The sequence below is a fragment of the Mustelus asterias genome, chromosome 1 (assembly GCF_964213995.1).
Source record: "Mustelus asterias chromosome 1, sMusAst1.hap1.1, whole genome shotgun sequence".
Lineage (NCBI taxonomy): Eukaryota > Metazoa > Chordata > Chondrichthyes > Carcharhiniformes > Triakidae > Mustelus > Mustelus asterias.
The window spans coordinates 56,826,317-56,845,580 of NC_135801.1; the positions used below are offsets into that span (position 1 = coordinate 56,826,317).

At 39.9% G+C, this 19,264-nt stretch overlaps 1 protein-coding gene across 1 annotated transcript in view; it reads right to left on the bottom strand.

The window, feature by feature from the left end:
* lrba (LPS-responsive vesicle trafficking, beach and anchor containing) overlaps positions 1-19,264 on the bottom strand; it is a 901,160-nt gene that overhangs the window by 664,876 nt on the left and 217,020 nt on the right. The window contains exons 23-27 of the mRNA XM_078212471.1: positions 17,342-17,523; positions 16,952-17,105; positions 12,176-12,356; positions 2,437-2,564; positions 775-882 (exon numbers count right to left, since the gene is read on the bottom strand). Of these exons, the coding sequence (XP_078068597.1) occupies positions 775-882; positions 2,437-2,564; positions 12,176-12,356; positions 16,952-17,105; positions 17,342-17,523 (753 nt within the window). The remainder of the gene's footprint in view (positions 1-774; positions 883-2,436; positions 2,565-12,175; positions 12,357-16,951; positions 17,106-17,341; positions 17,524-19,264) is intronic.

The window sequence follows — 19,264 nt, forward strand, 5'->3', positions numbered from 1 at the left end:
TTGCATGCATCCCTCAATTTGCAATTGGACAAGCCATGCAGTTACCCATAAATCACTGATAAATTTCAGTATTCAAACACCAGAAAATGCTAAGGAAAATCAATGTTTAAATAATTCACTGCTATAAAATTTACAAATACTGTGACTAACCAATTGCCCCAATTCCAATTTCTTTTCCAGCAACAAATTGTGCCCATAACTTCTTCCAGGTAGCCAAAAAGTAGGGAATCGCAGGACAAAAACAAAATTGACATAACGCTTTTCAGCAAAGTTGATGAGTGCACAAGCTACTGATTATCCATTATGATCATTTAAATTCACAGTAACGAAATTAAAGCTATTAAATCTCGGTTCTGTAAAATTCCTTCATTGTAACCTGCAATTGGCACAAAAAATACAGATGCAGTAATTTCCTACCTTCAGTGATTTAAATCTAATCTGAAACTGCCTATCACCATAATTTAAACCCAACGCTTTCTGAACAATGTTTATAAATTTGTTCTCAGACATCGAGGAAAAAGCCTCATTTACTGAATGTTTCTTGGCACTATGAGGCCACTTCACAAGACTCAATTATCTAATTTGGAATTGAAGGCACGTACAGGTTTGACCGGGTAGGGATGGCAGGTTCACTTCCCCAAAAGGCATTACAAAAACAGCTGAATTTTTCATACAATCTTTTGAAATAAGCCAGTCCCAGAGGTTAATTGCAATTGCTTGTGGAAATTACTTGGCAAGATAAAAACAGCAAAGAAATCACATTGTGAAACTTACAACATCTCTGAATACAACTGCTCGAAGTCGATTGATATCCATATCTTGCAGCAATCGGTCAAGATCTTTTATTGGTGAAATGCCACCTGTTGCAGCATCACTGGAACTCTAAAATAAACAAATAGAAAGCTGTCACAAATCATACCCTGCAAGTAAAAGCACATTATAAATTAAGACAATTTATTCTGAAATGTAAAAGTTTGTGTGACACATCTATCACTAAACAGTCTTTTCACTGTAAATTTCCCCTTTTATTAAATTTATCCTCCTTTGGAGTTACAAACGGTGGCAGATTGTTAGAATATTACCTTTTTACTCTTGGATTTGATTTGAATCCAATTAAATAAATAACCAGATGGCAATGGGTGCATTCAGTGTGTGGACAGACCAGTCTAGCTGACTTTTTTTTACTATTCAACAACAAGTTCCACTCTTTACTCACCACCCTGCATTCAAAGTGTGAATCTCCGTGAGCAGAAACCAGCTGCTATAGATTATCAGATCCCGTTCTTAGCTAGACAAATTCTAAAAGAACAGGAAACTCTCTACACCTATATATTTTGCTCATCAACTAGGAGGCTCTGAAACCCTACTGTTCAATGAATCTAGGAAAGAGCTGAATACCCCGACCTCAAATGAAGTTATGTTTATCTTTTTCTTTAACTTCCAAAATCTATGCAATTAAGCCATATCTATTGATGCCATACCATCATATTTCAAAATTGTCTTGTGAAATTAATTTAAGAAATGCATTAAAATGCATATTAAATAACTATTAATTGGTTGGGTTGAATTCATTGAACAACAACACTTTAAGTGCCTTAAACATCAGTCCTAAAATGGTAGAACATTGACTTAGCTGCATCATCCAAATTACAAAGCCATCAGCAAGGCACCAGACTTTCTTGAAGTAGACCACCAGAGCCAATCAACTTAGGCAAGTGTGAATAACCCATCTCCTGAACCATTCACAAACATCCAGACATAGCCTGTGCATTCAACTGGGTGTGGACCAAGACATTAGGCCATATCACTTTGGACAATGGAACTCTATAGATCATAATCTCCATTTTTCAACGGTGGACCTGGAATCAGCCTGCTATGACCATGTTTGGGTAACTGACCAGTTTGAGAGAGATCATCATGTGATGAGCAGGCTAACCCTCTGCGTTTTAAGAAACTGTTTCTTTCCAGGCCAGATTGAGACCAGAGAAATGGTCAGCAGACACCGTCTCTTCAACATCCTGCAAGCTTCTGCTTTAACTGTTTTTTGAGCAGCTTCATGCCATTGGCAGCATTTTAAAAATCAATCCATCAGTCACTGGGCCCAGAAGAGAGAGAAACCATCCATCAAACCTTTAAATTGTCTCAGTGCAGAATCTAGAAAGAACATCGAGCCCAGTCTGAAGCTACCCAAGTCATCAATCTACAGGATCCATATACAACTGACTTGTTTTAGTCTCTCCCATTTTGTAACTTCCATGTTTGTTTGCATATGTAGCAAATGCCTTAGAAACGCCTGCTGCGGTAAACTGAGATGCGGAAAGAGAGGGAAGTCATTCCACCACTTATCACCTGACTATCACACAATAGTTATCTACAAAGATGAAAGAGATTTCCACTTATCGAGGTCAGTGCTGTGCATACAAATCACATACTTACCTTGGCTATTGACTTTGCACTTCCAATGAGACTTTGCATTGTTTTTTGAGCTTTTGCGCCAACACCACCAGTCTTTGCTTGGTATACTTGCTGACATTCTAAGCAATTTCTGACTGCCACAGCGCACACTGCCATTGGAAGGAAAGACAATAAAAAGTCAGATTACAGATAACAAAAATGGCAGAAGATATTCTTTAGGTATGAATCTCAGCATAATTTTTTGTGCAAGTATTTAACAAATCAAAATAAAACAGGTGGCAATTGTGTTAATATATTGTACTGATTATTTAAGTCCAATGGTACTCCCAGTAAAAGCTATGAATAATTGGAATGGTCTTCCTTTCACCTGGAGCATCTCTCTTTCCTGCTTACCATAAATTCATATTTACACTATTAGCCAATTTTGACAGCCATTCAGTTTCTACACTAGTCTTTCATGTCACTCTTAGATACTGCCTATCTTTTGCTTCCAGGAAGTCAGTCAAACTTGTAAACAAGAAGGCATTCCCAATCTTCCGCACAGTCCAAAGTCCATTTAACCCTCATACTAATCTCCATATTATAGTCACATCATAGATATGCTGGTAGGAAATGCTACATTTGGTAGCATGAGAAGCATCAAGTGCTGAAATAGCAATCTAGAAAATTACATGGGCATAGAAGTGAGGTATTTCAACCTGATATGAAAAGCAAGTAAAGGAATATGAGCTATTCATTCTTCCCCAAATAATGAACATTCAGAGTTTCAATCATGTATTTTTGGTACAACCAGAGCATCTACATCGTTATTCCTGAAACAGGAAATCTGCAAATGAAGTGTCTTTTTGAAAAAAAAATACAGATGGTGTTATCATCATCAAAGAGACTGATAATTTTTAAAGAGAAATTCAAATTTCCAGTTAATAGCTGAGAGAAGAGCACATCAAGACTACAACAAATGTCTAAAAAGCACTCTGAGCTAAACCCTAATCTCTTTTTTTGTAGGCAATTTATACTTTAGACTATGGAAAAGAGATGACCCATTTAACTTTAAGCATAATTTTAAAATTTCCATTAAGGGAGAGTGACTTATAATCAGAAGTGGGCACTTCATCCTTCAGGGACCAGACTAAAATTCTCAGCTACCAAGGGCTTTCTTCACTTTCACTTTCCCAGCTGAGAATTTTCTAATCCCAGACAACCTTTTCATTACAACGGTTATGGTACAGATCGCTTCCTCTAGCGCCAAGCTAGACAAATCTTCCAGTCTCCTTTAAATTCTCACAAACTCAAGTCTTCAATCGGAGTGTGAGTTCCAACCTACATTCTGCATGGTGATTAGTACAGTCAGAATTTCCCTGCTTAAAGTGCAAGCCTGGTAGCTTCTATTTCTTGCTGTCTCTATTTCGCAGATAACTGAAAACCATACAACACAAAAACTGCAAAATGCTATCTTTATGTAATATTCAGTTATGGAGAAGTTAACTTCATGTCAAAAATGGCTCCCTCTTCCCCATGACAACAGGAATCACATTAGCTTCGTATTTAAGGAGAAATGCCATGTAATTATCTTTGATACCAACTCCCTTTACCTTAAATAAAGGATAGCTTTAAGGACCACTGTTTACAGTTTGATACCTAAAACATCTTTTTTTGTGATTTTAGGAGATCTACCATATTCACAGTATATGGTCTCCGAGAAGAAATAACTTGCACCTTCCTCTCAGTAAAACAATCTGAATTTTCTTTTAATCTCAACAATCAAATCATCTATTAGGCAGATACCAGAACAGGTCACATGACATCCTTCATTTACCTCAAATTTAAAGATAAATCTCATAATTGCAACAATAGACAGTGGTGTCAAAACTTGAGGTCTCCTCTCAATTCATGGACGGCATGGTGGCATAGTGGTTAGCACTGCTGCCTGTGTGCACCTGGGACCCTTGGGTGACTGTCTGTGTGGAGTTTGCACGTTCTCCCCATGTCTGCATGGGTTTCCTCCAGGTGTTCCGGTTCCCCCACAGTCCAAAGATGTGCAGATTAGGTGGATTAGCCATGGTAAAGTGCATGAGGTTACAGGGATAAGGCAGAGTGAGATGCTGAATTGATACAGACTCGATGGGCTAAATGATCCCACCCTGCACTATGGGGATTCTATTAATTCCTTAAGTTCAATCATGTCAGTGGTTCCTGTTAGTGGTCTGTGCACCTAGGAGGACTATGACAGTCTCTATAAGAACTCATGTTATCACATAACCCAGTTATGCAAAAAAAAACACCCTTGTCACATTTGTATTTTTCATTAGATGTACTATGAAATCTCTCCAAAGGCACAGCAAGTTAACAGGGAGGTTCAGTTTGGTTCAAACCTTTATTCCAAACAAGTTGACACAGACAAAAATAGGTACGGTGAGAGTGATTTAGTTCATTGCCTTTATGTAATGATAAATATCAAAGATTTCTAATAATACTGTGTTACATCAAGGAATGACTCAGTTCAAGTTCCTGCCCAATGTTCCATATGAAAAGTTTGAGATTTTCTGGGATTACAGTTTGGAGGAATAGAGGCTTCAAAGACAGATGTTTAGATCTAAAGGGCCTCAGCAATGAGATGGATGGCATAACAATGTTTTGAAATGCATTTAAGGAGAACTACCAAGTTAATATTTTTTTTATTTGTGGGACATGGGCGTCGCTGGCTGGCCAGCAATTATTGCCCATCTTTAGTTGCCCTTGGAGGGCAGCTGAGAGTCAACCAAATTGCTGTGGCTTTGGAATCACATGCAGGCCAGACCACGTAAGGACAGCAGATTTCCTTCCCTAAAGGACATTAGTGAACCAGATGGGTTTTTCCAACAATCGGTGAAGGTTTCATGGTCATCAGTAGGTTCTTAATTTCAGATATTTTCTATTGAATTCAAATTCCACCATCTGTCGTGGCGGGATTCAAACCCGAGACCCCAGTGCATTAGCTGAGTTTCTGGATGAATAGTCTAGCGATAATACTATTAGGCCATCGCCTCCCCCTACAGTATAGTATTTGGATTGCTGCTGTAAGAAAATAATTCACATTAATTCAACTTGCCACTTAAAAATACACAAGCACTGTTCTGAAAGGTCATGGCGCATCATCACAGGTAGTACATTACTGCTTTATACTACATGTAAAATGGTTTGCCAGAGTGCAATGGGTGAGGTTCACTGTTCTTGGCTGCTCTCAGTCTTCATTTCCAATTTTATCCTCTTATGCTGTCACATGAAAATTATTCAAAAAATAGTAACCGATAGAATGGCAGAATTACAAAACATGTACATACCCAACCCCTAACACTAGATTTTCCTAGCCGAAAGCTTCTAACCTGAATCATCCAAACTACATTCGTCTGCGTATTTTTCCTGATTGTGCATACACTAGGCACTGGTGCCCTGTATACAGGAAGTAAATTTTTAAAAACAAATACTTGAAGCTACAGCAGCGTGGAGCACAATGCATTTCAATGCATGCAATATCTGAAAACAGGTACTGTATTAAACTGATCTTTTTAGCACTAGAATTATGCACTATTCTTGGGAGATTTAAACCTGACAATTACTTAGATTTAGAATACATGAATTCAATAACCTACCAGTTAGACCTTTGCAGCTAATAAGCAAAGGAACAAGCACCGTTTATAATGTGACAGGAAAGGCCTCAATGATTTTACACATCATATACATGAATGATGTCAACTGTAAAATATTAAGACTAACCAATATAAGTTGAATCAGTCCAGAACAGCAGTTCCATTAGAACAGTCATATAGGCATTCAAATTCAGACACATTTGAAGCCATCATCTAAAGTACTGACACAAATAAGATTCCTTGCAAGCTCTGTAGAAACTACCTTATAAATTTTTAATTGTATTAAATAAACTTGAGCACTGAGGAACACAGCAAAATATTTTCCTATCCATTCTTTTAATGGATTAAAAGGAAATGGAACACTGACACAGTTCCATTCAATCATATTTCACAAATTTGGCAAAATAAAGAACGTTGTTTTCAAGTTGTGCATTCACATAAAATTGGTAGTGATCCATTAATATAGTAATAGGAATTAAAATGACAAATAAGACATATTTAAATTTGATTAAGAAATGAAATTTACACACTAGTTTGTACATTAGATAATCCACTACACATTTTTTTTTTAAATTACATAGAAATTTTACCAATAAAAATATCAGACTGCTCCAGAAAACACACTAACAAATTGGAACAGGTTTAGCACAAAGTGTAGCTCAAAGCCAGCCAATCTAAAAATCAGCAAACGAGGTGATTGCAATTAGCAGTCATTTTCACATTGTTGTTTAAGAAGTGACTACAACTTATATCTATATAGAGATTTTAATGTAGGTAAAACATCCCAAGGCACTTCACAGGAGTATTATAAAACAAAATATTGCGCCTAGTCACGAAAGGAGATAAGGTCAGATGACAAAGTTTGGTCAAAGGCTCAAGTTTTAAAGAGCATCTTAAAAGTAGTAACTGAAGTAGAGACTTGGAGAGATGCAGGGAGGGAATTGCAAAGCTTAGGGCCTACGCAACTGACGGTATGGCGACCAATTAAAATCTGGGATGATCAAGAGGCCAGAATTAGACGAGCGCAGATATCTAATGGCTGTAGGGCTGGAAAAGATTACGGAGATAGAAAGTGGCAACACCTTAAAGATTTGAAGACAAGGATGAGAATTTTAACACCAGGATGTTACTTGATAGAGAACCAACATAGGGCAGCAAGCACAGGGGTGATTAGTGATTTGAACCAGGTCCAAGTTATGACATGGGTAGCAGAGCTTTGGGTGACCTCAAGTTTGTGGAGAGTAAAATGAGAGACACCACCAAAGAGTGCATTGGAAAATTCAAGTCCAGAGTTAACAAAGGCATAAATGAAGATTTCAGCAACAGATATGCTGAAGCAAGGGTGAAATAAGGCAATATCATGGAAGTGAAAATAGACAGCAAACAGCAAATCTCGGGTTCAAATGTGATACCAAAGTTGAGAACTGAATGGCTTAACCTCAGACAGGGAGAGGGATGAAGTCAGTAGCTAGGGAACAGAGTTTGGAGTAGGGACTAAAAACAATGGTTTAAGTATTTCCAATATTTAATCGATGGAAATTTCTGCTTTTCCAATGCAATATTTCAGATAATCAATTTGATAACCTGATAATAACAGTGGTGGAGTTGAGAGAGGCAGCGGTGAGGAAAAGCTGAGTGATGTCAGCGTACATGTGAAAACTAACGCACTGCTTTTGGATCATATTGTTGAGGGTCAGCATGTAATGAGAAAAAGGAGGTGAAGGATAGTTCCTTATGGGGCATGAGAAGTAATTGTACGGGAACAAGAGATGCAACTGCAAGGGATATGCTGGCTACGATTAGACAGGTAAGAATGAAACCAGGCAAGAGCAGTCCCACCCAGCTGAACGGCAGTGGGTGGTGGGAGGAAGCCAACATGTTCAACTGTGTTAAAGGTTGCAGGCAGGTCATGGTGGGAGAACCAAAACCTGCATATAATTCGTATACAGAAACTATACTGTTCTTTCATTACCTTCACATATAAATTTAGCTCAGTCTCAGAGCCAGAAGGTTGTGGATTCAATTCCTATCACAGAGAAAAACATATACATTGATAAAGGTGTCAGAGGTGCCATTTTCCAAATGGGATGTCAAACCAGAGCCCCATCTGCCTATCTAAATGGATGCAAAAGGTCTCTTGATTCATGAATGCTCTTTAAGGAAGCGGATCTGAAATCGTTCACAGGGCTCCAGTTCCACATTATATGGTTAACTCACGTGACCCACAATCATTAATCATAAATGCTACTGACACCTTCTCAAGGCAACTCGTGTTGGGTGAATCCACTAAATAGAGTGACAACAGACATTTGGTGACAGTGGGAATGAAATTTAGAGGGGCTAGGAAAGACCAAGTAATTTAAACCAACTAGGAATAAGAAATACAGAATAATTAATGAGATCTACAGGGATAAAATTAAAATTAACCAAGTAGCACACATCCATTTAAAAGGCATTTCAATTGCATTAAAAGTCTTTATACATAAATAGGAACATATGAATATAAACAATTAAATTGGTTGTATCTTGTTTGGTGTGCATATAATTATAAATAAAATATATATGACACTGATTTATCTTGACACAATTTGCAGGATTTTGTTGTATACTACCAGAATTCACTGACATTATCCCACTGAATCTGATAGCAGCTTCAGGATTTATAACAAGCACGAATGAATGCAGAAATACTGAAGTTATCTTCTGGGGGCATGATCTGATGAAAAAGATTCAAAGTCCAGAACAAGCATGAAAATGGGAGAGTTTCTGATCTTTTTTTGGGTGAGTCCAAATCTCCAATCTTATGCACTTGGAGCAGAAAAAAACCCCGAAATGAGTTTCACGCCTGTAGCAGAGGGGTAGGGGCTTAAATTGCCAGAAAGCTGGCTGAGAGCAGCAGAGTGCACCATTGCGCATGTCTCTGCTCTGAGCAGCAGAGAGACCAGTCACACAGTCTCTGCTGTATATAGCTGACCCACATGGCCTAAACATAGCACCCCTCCCAGTGTTGCTGCCCATCACGAGCCCCCCCCCCCCCCCGACTCCTCCAGACAGATTGACCCCAAGAGCAACCTTCCCCCCCCCACCCCCCTATCGCAAATGGATAGTGGCAACGGGCTCCCTTCCCTACGCCCACCGATCGCAATTGCAAAGTGCACAGCGGTTGCCCATCCCCCCATCACCATCAATTGGCCTGCCCCCAGTTTGCCACCCAGTAGGCCCCACTCCCTCTGCACTGTCTGATGCCAGTGGGCAGTGGCAGGCTGGCACTTTCCAAGATGCAAACCCCCCCTTGCCTCCAACCTCCCAGGGGAGGGGGCCTCAATGGCCTTCTGTTCTACCAGCAAGGCCATCACATCTGGTCCCCACTGGTGGGAACCGCCAGAAAGAACCTCTCTCAGTGAGGCCACAGAGGCGAGTGAGCCCAGACCATTGAGTCATAGGTTTGCTAATCACATGTAAAATATACTTAAATGTAATTTAAATAATTTAGCCAGCCTTGCACCAAAAATGGGCGCAAGGCTGATTTTGGCAGATATCTGGTGCCGGTAGGATCGCAAGAGGCGAGAAATCACGTGCAAACCTGATTTCTCGGCTCTCATGACCTTACCAGCTCACCTTGCCCATCGGTTGGCAGGGTGCGATGGTAAGATCGCCCCCTCTGTTATTCACTGCTCCACATAGGCTAAATTGTGCAATGCCACTTGTCTGGACTCCTACCCACTCCACTACAGCCAGTACTTAGAACTAGAATGGTATCTAAATCATTTAGAAAATTAATCAGGCAAATGTATTTGGTTTGTTATGATTAGTGAAAGGAACAAGTTGTTCTGATGTTCAAATTTAAAACCAACCGTTCTTAAATCTAGAGTTGAAAACCATCCAACATATCATCAGATTTCTCAGACTACATTAGCAAAGGTACATTGAATTTTACACCGAATTAAGTGACATGAAGGTAAGTAACATTGTTATAAGCTCATGTTTTCATCAGCTAAATGCCATTAAAAACAATACTCAAATTTCATATTGGATAGCAGTCTACCTAGCAATAGACCTCAAACTTAGAATTATACAGTAAACACAGAAATAGATCATCCAGCCCAGTTAGTATTTCTGTTCTACTCCAATCTCCTCCCATCCTTCCTCATATAACTCTAACCGCAGAACCCACTGATCCCTCTTCTCTCACATGCTGGCCTAGTCCACATTTAAATGCATTTATTCTAGTCGCCTGGTGTAGTGAGTACTTCAATCTCACTCTTCTGGTGAACAGGTTTCTTCCAAATTCACTCTTTGATTACTTGGGGTTGGGGACTATATCTTACATTGATTGCCTCTCGTTTTGTTCTTCTTGACAAGTGGAAACTCCATCAAAACCTTCCATCATTTTAAAGTTCTCCATTCATAGAAAGCTTAAGCCTCTCTTTTCAAGAAAAATAAACAGAACCAACGTGTTTGCCTTTTCCTGACAAATACAACCTCACATTTCTGGTATCATTCTTGTAAATCTTTTCACACCCTGTCTAGTGCCTCTATATCCTTTTACTAACATGGTGACTTAACTGTACACAATATTTCACGCATGCTCTAACAAAGCTACAAATTTGTTGTTTCTGGGTCAAAATTCTGTAACGTGAGTATTTCAATACAAAACCTGGAAGGCAGAAGAAAATTGGAGAAATAAACAGGGCCCTGAGTGACTTCATCCATGTGACCTTATCACCACAAATCCGTTAGTGATACAGCTACTACTCTGTACTCCCTTGTAGTCCTTTCTTCCCTTCTTCCCACGCTTTCACAAATAACTGATGGTATTGACTCAAAATCCATGAGTGCCTAGACTGGGCCTCAGAGAAGTACATGCCTATGAATATAAAATCCCAAGAAAGCAACATGAAGAAAATCACAACAAAGGTATCAGCTATTTTATGAATTCAGGCTGAAGACAAAGGGGAGAATCACACCAAATCCCAATCATTACAGCCTTGTTGCAGGCAAGACACTGACAAATATCTTTCACTTCACTCCAAGATAATGTGTGGGTACAATTTCTCCATTGACATTCTCCGCTACCCATCTCAAACATCAGTTCTCGCCAACTGCATCCCACCCTTCCCCCAGCAATTGTCACCATAACTCCAGTTTTAAGAAATGTTAACACCTACAGAGAATTGATTTAAAAAATGTAAAACAAAGTCATTACAGTGGAGGAGGAAGCCATTTAGCCCACTGAGTGCATGCCGGCTCTCTGTAAAGCAACTCCATCAGTCCCATTCCCCCTCTCTATTCCCATAGTCTATCCCCTGCAAGTTTATTTTCCTCAAATGCCGATCCAATTTTCTTTGGAAACCATTGAATTCTTCTTCCACCCTCGTAGGCAATAATCTCCAGGTCATTAGCAGTCACTGCTTAAAAAGTTGTTTCTCACATCTGCCCAGTAATCTCTTCCACAAAACCTGAAATTGGTGTCCTCTAGTTCTTGCCCATCAGCTAATGGGAATAGCATTTATTCGTCCACCTTATCTAAACCTGTACTCAATACCTATATTTATGCAGTCCAAGAGCCCATATGCTTTGCTAACTACTCTCTCCATATGACCGGAGACCTTCAAAGATCTATGCAGTTGCATCCCCAGATCTCCCTTCGTCCGTGCACAAACTTTAGAATTGTGCCATTAAATCTATATTGCCTCTCGGGAACCCTGGGTCGAAAATCATATTACAACACTTTAGCATCAAATCTCTGACTCACACTTCCAATTAAATGAGGAATGATGATTTTACTCTGTTGACACATGTAGTGCTCAACTGTAATTGTATAATATTTGTGGAATACTCTTGGCTCTTTGTAATGACTTTTGAAACCTGGAAATTCCATTTCAAACGCCTAAACAAAATTTAAGTTTTCCAGAAAGATAGGTAGGCAATATGCAACTTGCACCTTCAAAAATCTTAAAATCCATTACAAAAAATCTGATCCTGTAATTTATAGTTGATCTTTCATTTAATAGTCCTATGTGAAAGCCACACTATATACTGAAACTAAATGCAAAGTGATATGTTGCAACTGGATTTTCTAAAACCAGTGTTTGAAGTACTAGGCATCGGGTCACTTTACATAATGTACTCACCTAGTCGCAGACATTGCCTTAATATTCCACCATTTGACATGTTCTTTTCAGCCTCAATTTCAGTGAAGCTAAGCGAGCTGGCAAAAATCAGCACATCAACAAGACCTATTAGCCTCTGAAGAAAGGTCAAGGAGGTTTCAAATGACAGCCCTTGTGTTGGTTCAATGTTCTCCAATTCATGCTGTGAAAAATGTTTTTAAAACCATTACAAATGATAATAAATCTGTCTTCAATTTATTAAGTTCCTGATTAGGCAACATCATCATTCAAACAAAAGCTTCATCCACTACAGTTCATACAGGAAGAAGGATAACCTCCATCTAAAACATTAATGGTGAGACAAAGTCCACGATGTTTCATACTTCCACAACATTTTCGATGGGGTTTAGATGGGGAGGAGTTTGTTAGGTGTGTTCAGGAGAGCTTCCTGACACAGTATGTGGATAAGCCTACAAGAGGAGAGGCTGTATTAGATTTGGTATTAGGGAATGAAACTGGGCAGGTGTCAGATCTCTCAGTGGGAGAACATTTTTGGGATAGTGATCATAACTCTATCTCCTTTACATTAGCATTGGAGAGGGATAGGATCAGTCAAGCTAGGAAAGTATTTGGAGTAAGGGCAATTATGAGGCTATTAGGCAGGAAATTAGAGGCATAAATCGGAAGGAGGTTTTCTCAGGGAAATGTACAGAAGAAATGTGGCAAATTTTCAAGGAAAATTTGTCTGGAGCTCTGCACAGCAACGTTCCAATGAGACAGGGGAGTTATGATAGGTTACAGGAATCATGGTGCACGAAAGCTGTAATGAACTTAGTCAAGAAGAAATGAGAAGCTTACAAAAGGTTCAGGGAGCTAGGTAATGTTAGAAATCTAGAAGAGTATATGACTAGTAGGAAGGAACTTAAGAGGGAAATTAGAAGAGCAAGAAGGTGTCATGAGAAGGCCTTAGCAGACAGGATAAAGGAAAACCCCAAGGCATTCTACAAGTATGTTAAGAGCAAGAAGATAAGATGTGAAGGAGCAGGACCTATCAAATGCGATGGTGGGAAAGTCTGTATAGAACTGGTAGAAATAGCAGAGGTACTCAATGAATACTTTGCTTCAGTATTCACAGTGGAAAGGGATCTTGGTAGTTGCAGTGCAGACTTGCAGTGGACTGAGAAGATTGAGCATGTGGACATTAGGAAAGAGGATGTGTTGGAGCTTTTGAAAAGCATCAAGGTAGATAAATCGCCGGGACCAGATGGGATGTACCCCAGGTTACTGTGGGAGGCGAGGGAAGAGATTGTTGAGCCTCTGGCGATGATCTTTGCGACATCAATGGAGACGGGAGAAGTTCCGGAGGATTGCAGATGTGGTTCCATTATTCAAGGAGGGGAGAAGAGATAGCCCGGGAAATTATAGACCAGTGAGTCTAACCTCAGTGGTTGGTAAGTTGATGGAGAAGATCCTGAGAGGCAGGATTTATGAACATCTGGAGAGGAATAGTATGATCAGAAATAGCCAGCACGGCTTTGTCCAAGGCAGATCATGCCTTACAAGCCTAATTGAATTTTTTGAAGATGTAACTAGACACATAGACGAGGGAAGAGCGGTAGATATAGTTTATATGGATTTCAGCAAGGCATTTGATAAGGTGCCCCATGCAAGGCTTATTGAGAAAGTGAAGGGGCATGGGATACAAGGGGACATTGCTTTGTGGATTCAGAACTGGCTTGCCCAGAGATGGCAAAGAGTGGTTGTAGGTGGGTATTTTTCAGCATGGAGGTTGGTCACCAGTGGAGTGCCCCAGGGATCTGTTCGGGGACCCTTGCTCTTTGTGATTTTTATAAATGACCTGGATGAGGAAGTGGAAGAATGGGTTGGCAAGTTTGCTGATGACACAAAGATTGGTGCTGTTGTGGATAGTGTAGAGGGATGTCAGCAGTTGCAACGAGACATAGATACGATGCAAGACTGGGCGGAGAAGTGGCAGATGGACTTCAACCCAGATAAGTGTGTGGTGGTTCATTTTGGCAGGTCGAATAGGATGAAAGAATATAATATTACGGGTAAGACGCTTGGCAGTGTGGAAGATCAGAAGGATCTTAGAGTCCGTGTTCATAGGATGCTCAAAGCAGCGTCACAGGTAGAGGCTGTGGTTAAGAAGGCGTATGGAATGCTGGCCTTCATCAATAGAGGAATTGAGTTTAGAAATCGGGAGATAATGCTGCAGCTATATAGGACCCTGGTCAGACCCCACCTGGAGTACTGTGCCCAGTTCTGGTCGCCTCATTACAGAAAGGATGTGGAAGCCATAGAAAGGGTGCAGAGGAGATTTACAAGGATGTTGCCTGGATTAGGTGGCATGACTTATGAGGATAGGTTGAGAGCGCTAGGTCTTTTCTCCTTGGAGAGGCGAAGGATGAGAGGTGACCTGATAGAGGTCTATAAGATGTTGAGAGGTATTGATAAGAGTGGATTCTCAGAGGCTTTTACCCAGGGCTGAAATGGTTGCCACAAGAGGTCACAGGTTTAGGGTGCTAGGGAGTAGGTACAGAGGAGATGTTAGGGGTAAGTTTTTCACTCAGAGGGTGGTGGGTGCGTGGAATCGGCTGCCGGTAGTGGTGGTGGAGGCGGATTCGATAGGATCTTTTAAGAGACTTTTGGATAAGTTCATGGAAGTTAGTAAGATAGAGGGATATAGGCAAGCCTAGTAGGTAGGGACATGTTCGGCGCAACTTGTGGGCCGAAGGGCCTGTTTGTGCTGTAGCTTTTCTATGTTCTATCAACAGGCATATTCTAATGTTAAGGCTGGAACTATTATTGGCCTAGGGACTTGGAGAGAAGTAGAAGGCAAAGCCTACCCAAGCAACGAGCTGAGAGAAAGATAGGTGGAGATGTGTAGATGTGTTAACAGTGACAATTTACAAGTATAATTCTTAATTCTCACCTTCTGCTTTATACTATAGAGGACATGACCTAGTAGCATAAGTATGGGAAGAAAAATGGGGACTCTTGCAATATCTATTGAGATGTCATGTTCCAGTGAGAAATACGAAAGAGTAACCACTGCATGCAATTGATTTTGTGTCTCTGTGCCCTATTTGAGAGCAGATTTCCGCTCCATCTGACGAAGGAGCAGCGCTCCAAAAGCTAATGGCATTTGCTACCAAATAAACCTGTTGGACTTTAACCTGGTGTTGTTAAAACTCTTACTGTGCAACAACAAAGGCATGACTGAACTTGGCATAGTGTTTGAATCTGGAACAGAACAAAATTGCAAACAAAAGGCCAGAATATTTCTACCTTACTAAATCTGAACAGAATTGATTGAGCCAAGACTTCCAACATGACTACCAAAAAAACAATGGAAATTCATTTGAGGCATGAAGACAGAATGCGTTATGCAGAAAGAAAAACAACTGAGCTTTATGGGTACAATTCATCTCAAGTACAGTGCAACAGCTGAAAGGATTGCATGAACAATGATTTCAATGTCATAATACTGAAATATCTCAAAGAAAGTTGGAATGTTTTCCCGTCACAAAGGTAGAGTGGACTTACATCTCTCAATGTGTTGTGGATGCAAGAATGGAGATCAGGAGAAACTGCCCTTGTTTTTTTTATTTATGTACATTGTCAGCATGGTGAGCACAATAATACGTGGGAAATTCAGGGCATTATGCTGATTAGAGTTCTCTCCATGTCATTCATGTATTGAAAACATAAAGCCACCATATTGTTGCAAATGAATGTGCTACCATTTGTTAGATGTGGATTTGATATTCTCAGTATTTAAACATAATTCAAATTAGATCACAATGATGTAATTTATAAAATTGAAAAAACACGAGCAAAGAATGGGGTTAAATCATTACAGGCATATTTTTAATTCTTTCAGGAGATAGTTATATTCAATTATTTTCAGAAGCTTTTTAAATTTCCACAGAAATCATGAGTCAAATATCAACTCATTCCATTACAAATACCCATTTGAATTTATTTCAGCTGTCATGCATTTCTCACAACATCCCAAACCTGAATTAGATCATTCATGCAGGGAAGCTGCTCACTTATTATAAATGCCTTATTCCAATATCTGATAATTAATTACTACAATGAAACAACTTCAAGAGCTAATTCCATTAAATTATGAGGTAGACATTTGGAATCTGCAATAATCAGTGAGTAACTTAGAAATGTGCAGAATTAAATCAACTGAAATTTTCCAGTCTGTCCCAGAAACACACTACTGACGTCAACAGGAGAGCAATATCATTGCTTAAAATTGTCACCAAGAATTTGTGCTGTAAAGTCTGGCTACTGTAACTTCCCTCAAACATTCAATTACAAATTACTCTCATCATTGCCATTGTTTTAAACTGGATTTTTCTGATCACCAATTTAGAAAAATTGTCTTAATTTATTTCCAAACAAATTAGATGCAAAGTATGCATGTGCAAAATGCATCAAGATCAATTGCTGCTTTAAAACATTAAAAGATAGTTGAAAAATACTAATACTAGAATATTCTGTCATATATGTATTATTTTTAAAGTGAAAGCTATGTAAATATGGAATCTGTAAACATTTTATACACTTTACCCTTGTGTTTTGTAACTCATCTATGCAAGGCTAGATATGTATGATTGTTTAAAAAAGGGTTGGTGATACTTTCAGTTGGAATAGTCAGCGAGGTCACTCACAACCAAAAAAGGGTTCAATTCTTCATCGCAATAAGCACAAAAGAAATTAATTTTTCAAAGTATGGTTGACCCATTATTCCATACTTACTGTCGTAGATGTAGCTGCAGACAGAAGTGGAAGGATTCCTCCACAGGCCATTATGATGTTATCTACCACCTGAGAGATAAGGTGAATGGTGTTGTGGACAAAGATGATGTTTTCACTGCTGTTAACAAAATCCATCACTGTCTTTGTGTTATGGCTGCTCAAAAGGGGGAGAAAAAAGGATATAACTATTTTTTTAAACATTCGCTCATCTTTCGCACAGATAGCTGACAGGAAAGTTAACCAAATACAAGAATTTTATTTAAAAAATGAGGTGGGGATGCATTCAATATTAAAGCAATATACAGTCAATATGTTACCCAAAAATCTCAAAAGTACCAAACAGCATTAGATTTAACATTGCAGGATACAGCAACAATATGTATAACCTACCTCCTCCACATCTGTACATCTGTCTCTATGGAAAACAGCAAATCATTGAGCAAGCGTTGGTGCATGGAAGACCATTTAAATTCTGGAATACGAAACATGGAGGGACGTGCTGAAGGATTAGACCCTCTTCTCTGTTCATCAGATACACGGTCTTGTTGACTTACAAGATCTGATTGTGATACCTAGACAAAGAGCAGAGCAAATAGTATAAAAGCGGAATAAAACATTGTCATGTGTAATGATATTTTGTTGAGTGGGGAACAAATAGCGTATTTGAATATTCGTAAATTGAGATGAGGCACAGGAGGAAATAGGCGACTATGCTGGAGTGAGATGGAGACAGTCAGTAACGAATTAGGTTCATATGCGAATTCTGTTTTTTTTTTAATTCCTTTACGGGATATAGGCACTGCTGGCTAGCCCAGCATTTATTGCCTATCCCTAGCTGACCTTCAGAAGGTGGTAATGAGCTTCTCTAACTGCTTCTTCTTTAACTGCTGCAATCCCTGAGGTCGGTACACCCACAGTGCTGTTAGGGAGGTAATTCCAGGATTTTGACCCTGCAACAATGAAGGAATGGCGATATATTTCCAAGTCAGGATGGTGAGTGACTTGAAGGTGGTAGTGGTCATGGGTTTGGAAGGTGCTGCCCAAGGAATGTTGGCGAGTTCCTGCAGTGCAGCTTGTGGATGGTGCACATGGCTCCACTGTTTGCCAGCGGTGAAGGAATTGAATGTTTGTGGGAGGAGCAGCAATCAAGTGGGCTGCTTTGTCCTGGATGGCATGGAGCTGCACTTGTCCAGGCACGTGGAGAGTATTCCATTACACTCCTGACTCATGCCTTGTAGATGGTGGACAGGGGTGAGTTATTCGCCACAGGATCCCGATCTTTTGACCCTCTCTGTGGACACTATTTATATGGCTAGTCCAGTTCAATTTCTGGTCAATGGTAACCACCAGGATGATGACAGTGGGGGGGATTCAGTGATGATAATGCCATTGAATGTTAAGGGTCAACCGTTTGATTCTCGCTTGTTGGAGATAGCCATTGCCTGGCACTTGTGCAGCACGAATGCTACTTGCCACTTATCAGCCCAAGCTTGGATATTGCCCAAGTCTTGCTGCATTTGAACATGAACTGCTTCAGTATCTGAGGAGTCACGAATGGTTCGCAGTCAGCTGCGAACATCCCCACTCCTGACCTTACAATGGAAGGTCATTGAGGAAGCAGCGGAAGATAGTTGGACCTTGGACACTACCCTGAGGAACTCCTGCAGTGATAACCTGGAGCTGAGATAATTGACCTGAACCACCACAACCATCTTCCTTTGTTGCAGTATGACTCCAACCAACAAAATCAATGCTTTCCCCCTGACTCCCATTGATTCCAGTTTAGCTAGGGTTCCTTGATGCCATACTTGATCAAATGCTGCCTTTATGTGATTCCTCACTTTTGTCCATTGTTTGAACGAAGGCTGTAATGATGCAAGGAGCTGAGTGACCATGGTGGAACCCCAACTGAGTGTCAGTGAGCAGGTTACTGCTGAGCAAGTGCCGCTTGATAGCACTGTTGATGCCCTCTTCCATCACTTTTGTTGATGAATAAGAGTAGAATGATGTGGTGGTAATTTGCCGTATTGGGTTTGTCCTGTTTCTTGGGTACAAGATATACCTCTGCAATTTAAGAATTATTCTAACGTAAGGGAGCAACTAAATTAACTAAATAACATATATAACAATGGTAGGACAGGTGTTATGTTGCAGCTGTGGAATGTGGGCATTTTTGGAAGTCAAGATGATCCATTACAAGCACGCCTGTAGAAAGTTTAAGCAGCTAGAAGAATTCTGGATCAGGATTATTGATCTAGAAGCTGAACACAGACATTGCACAACATAAGGGAGGGGAAAAAATACCTGGACACT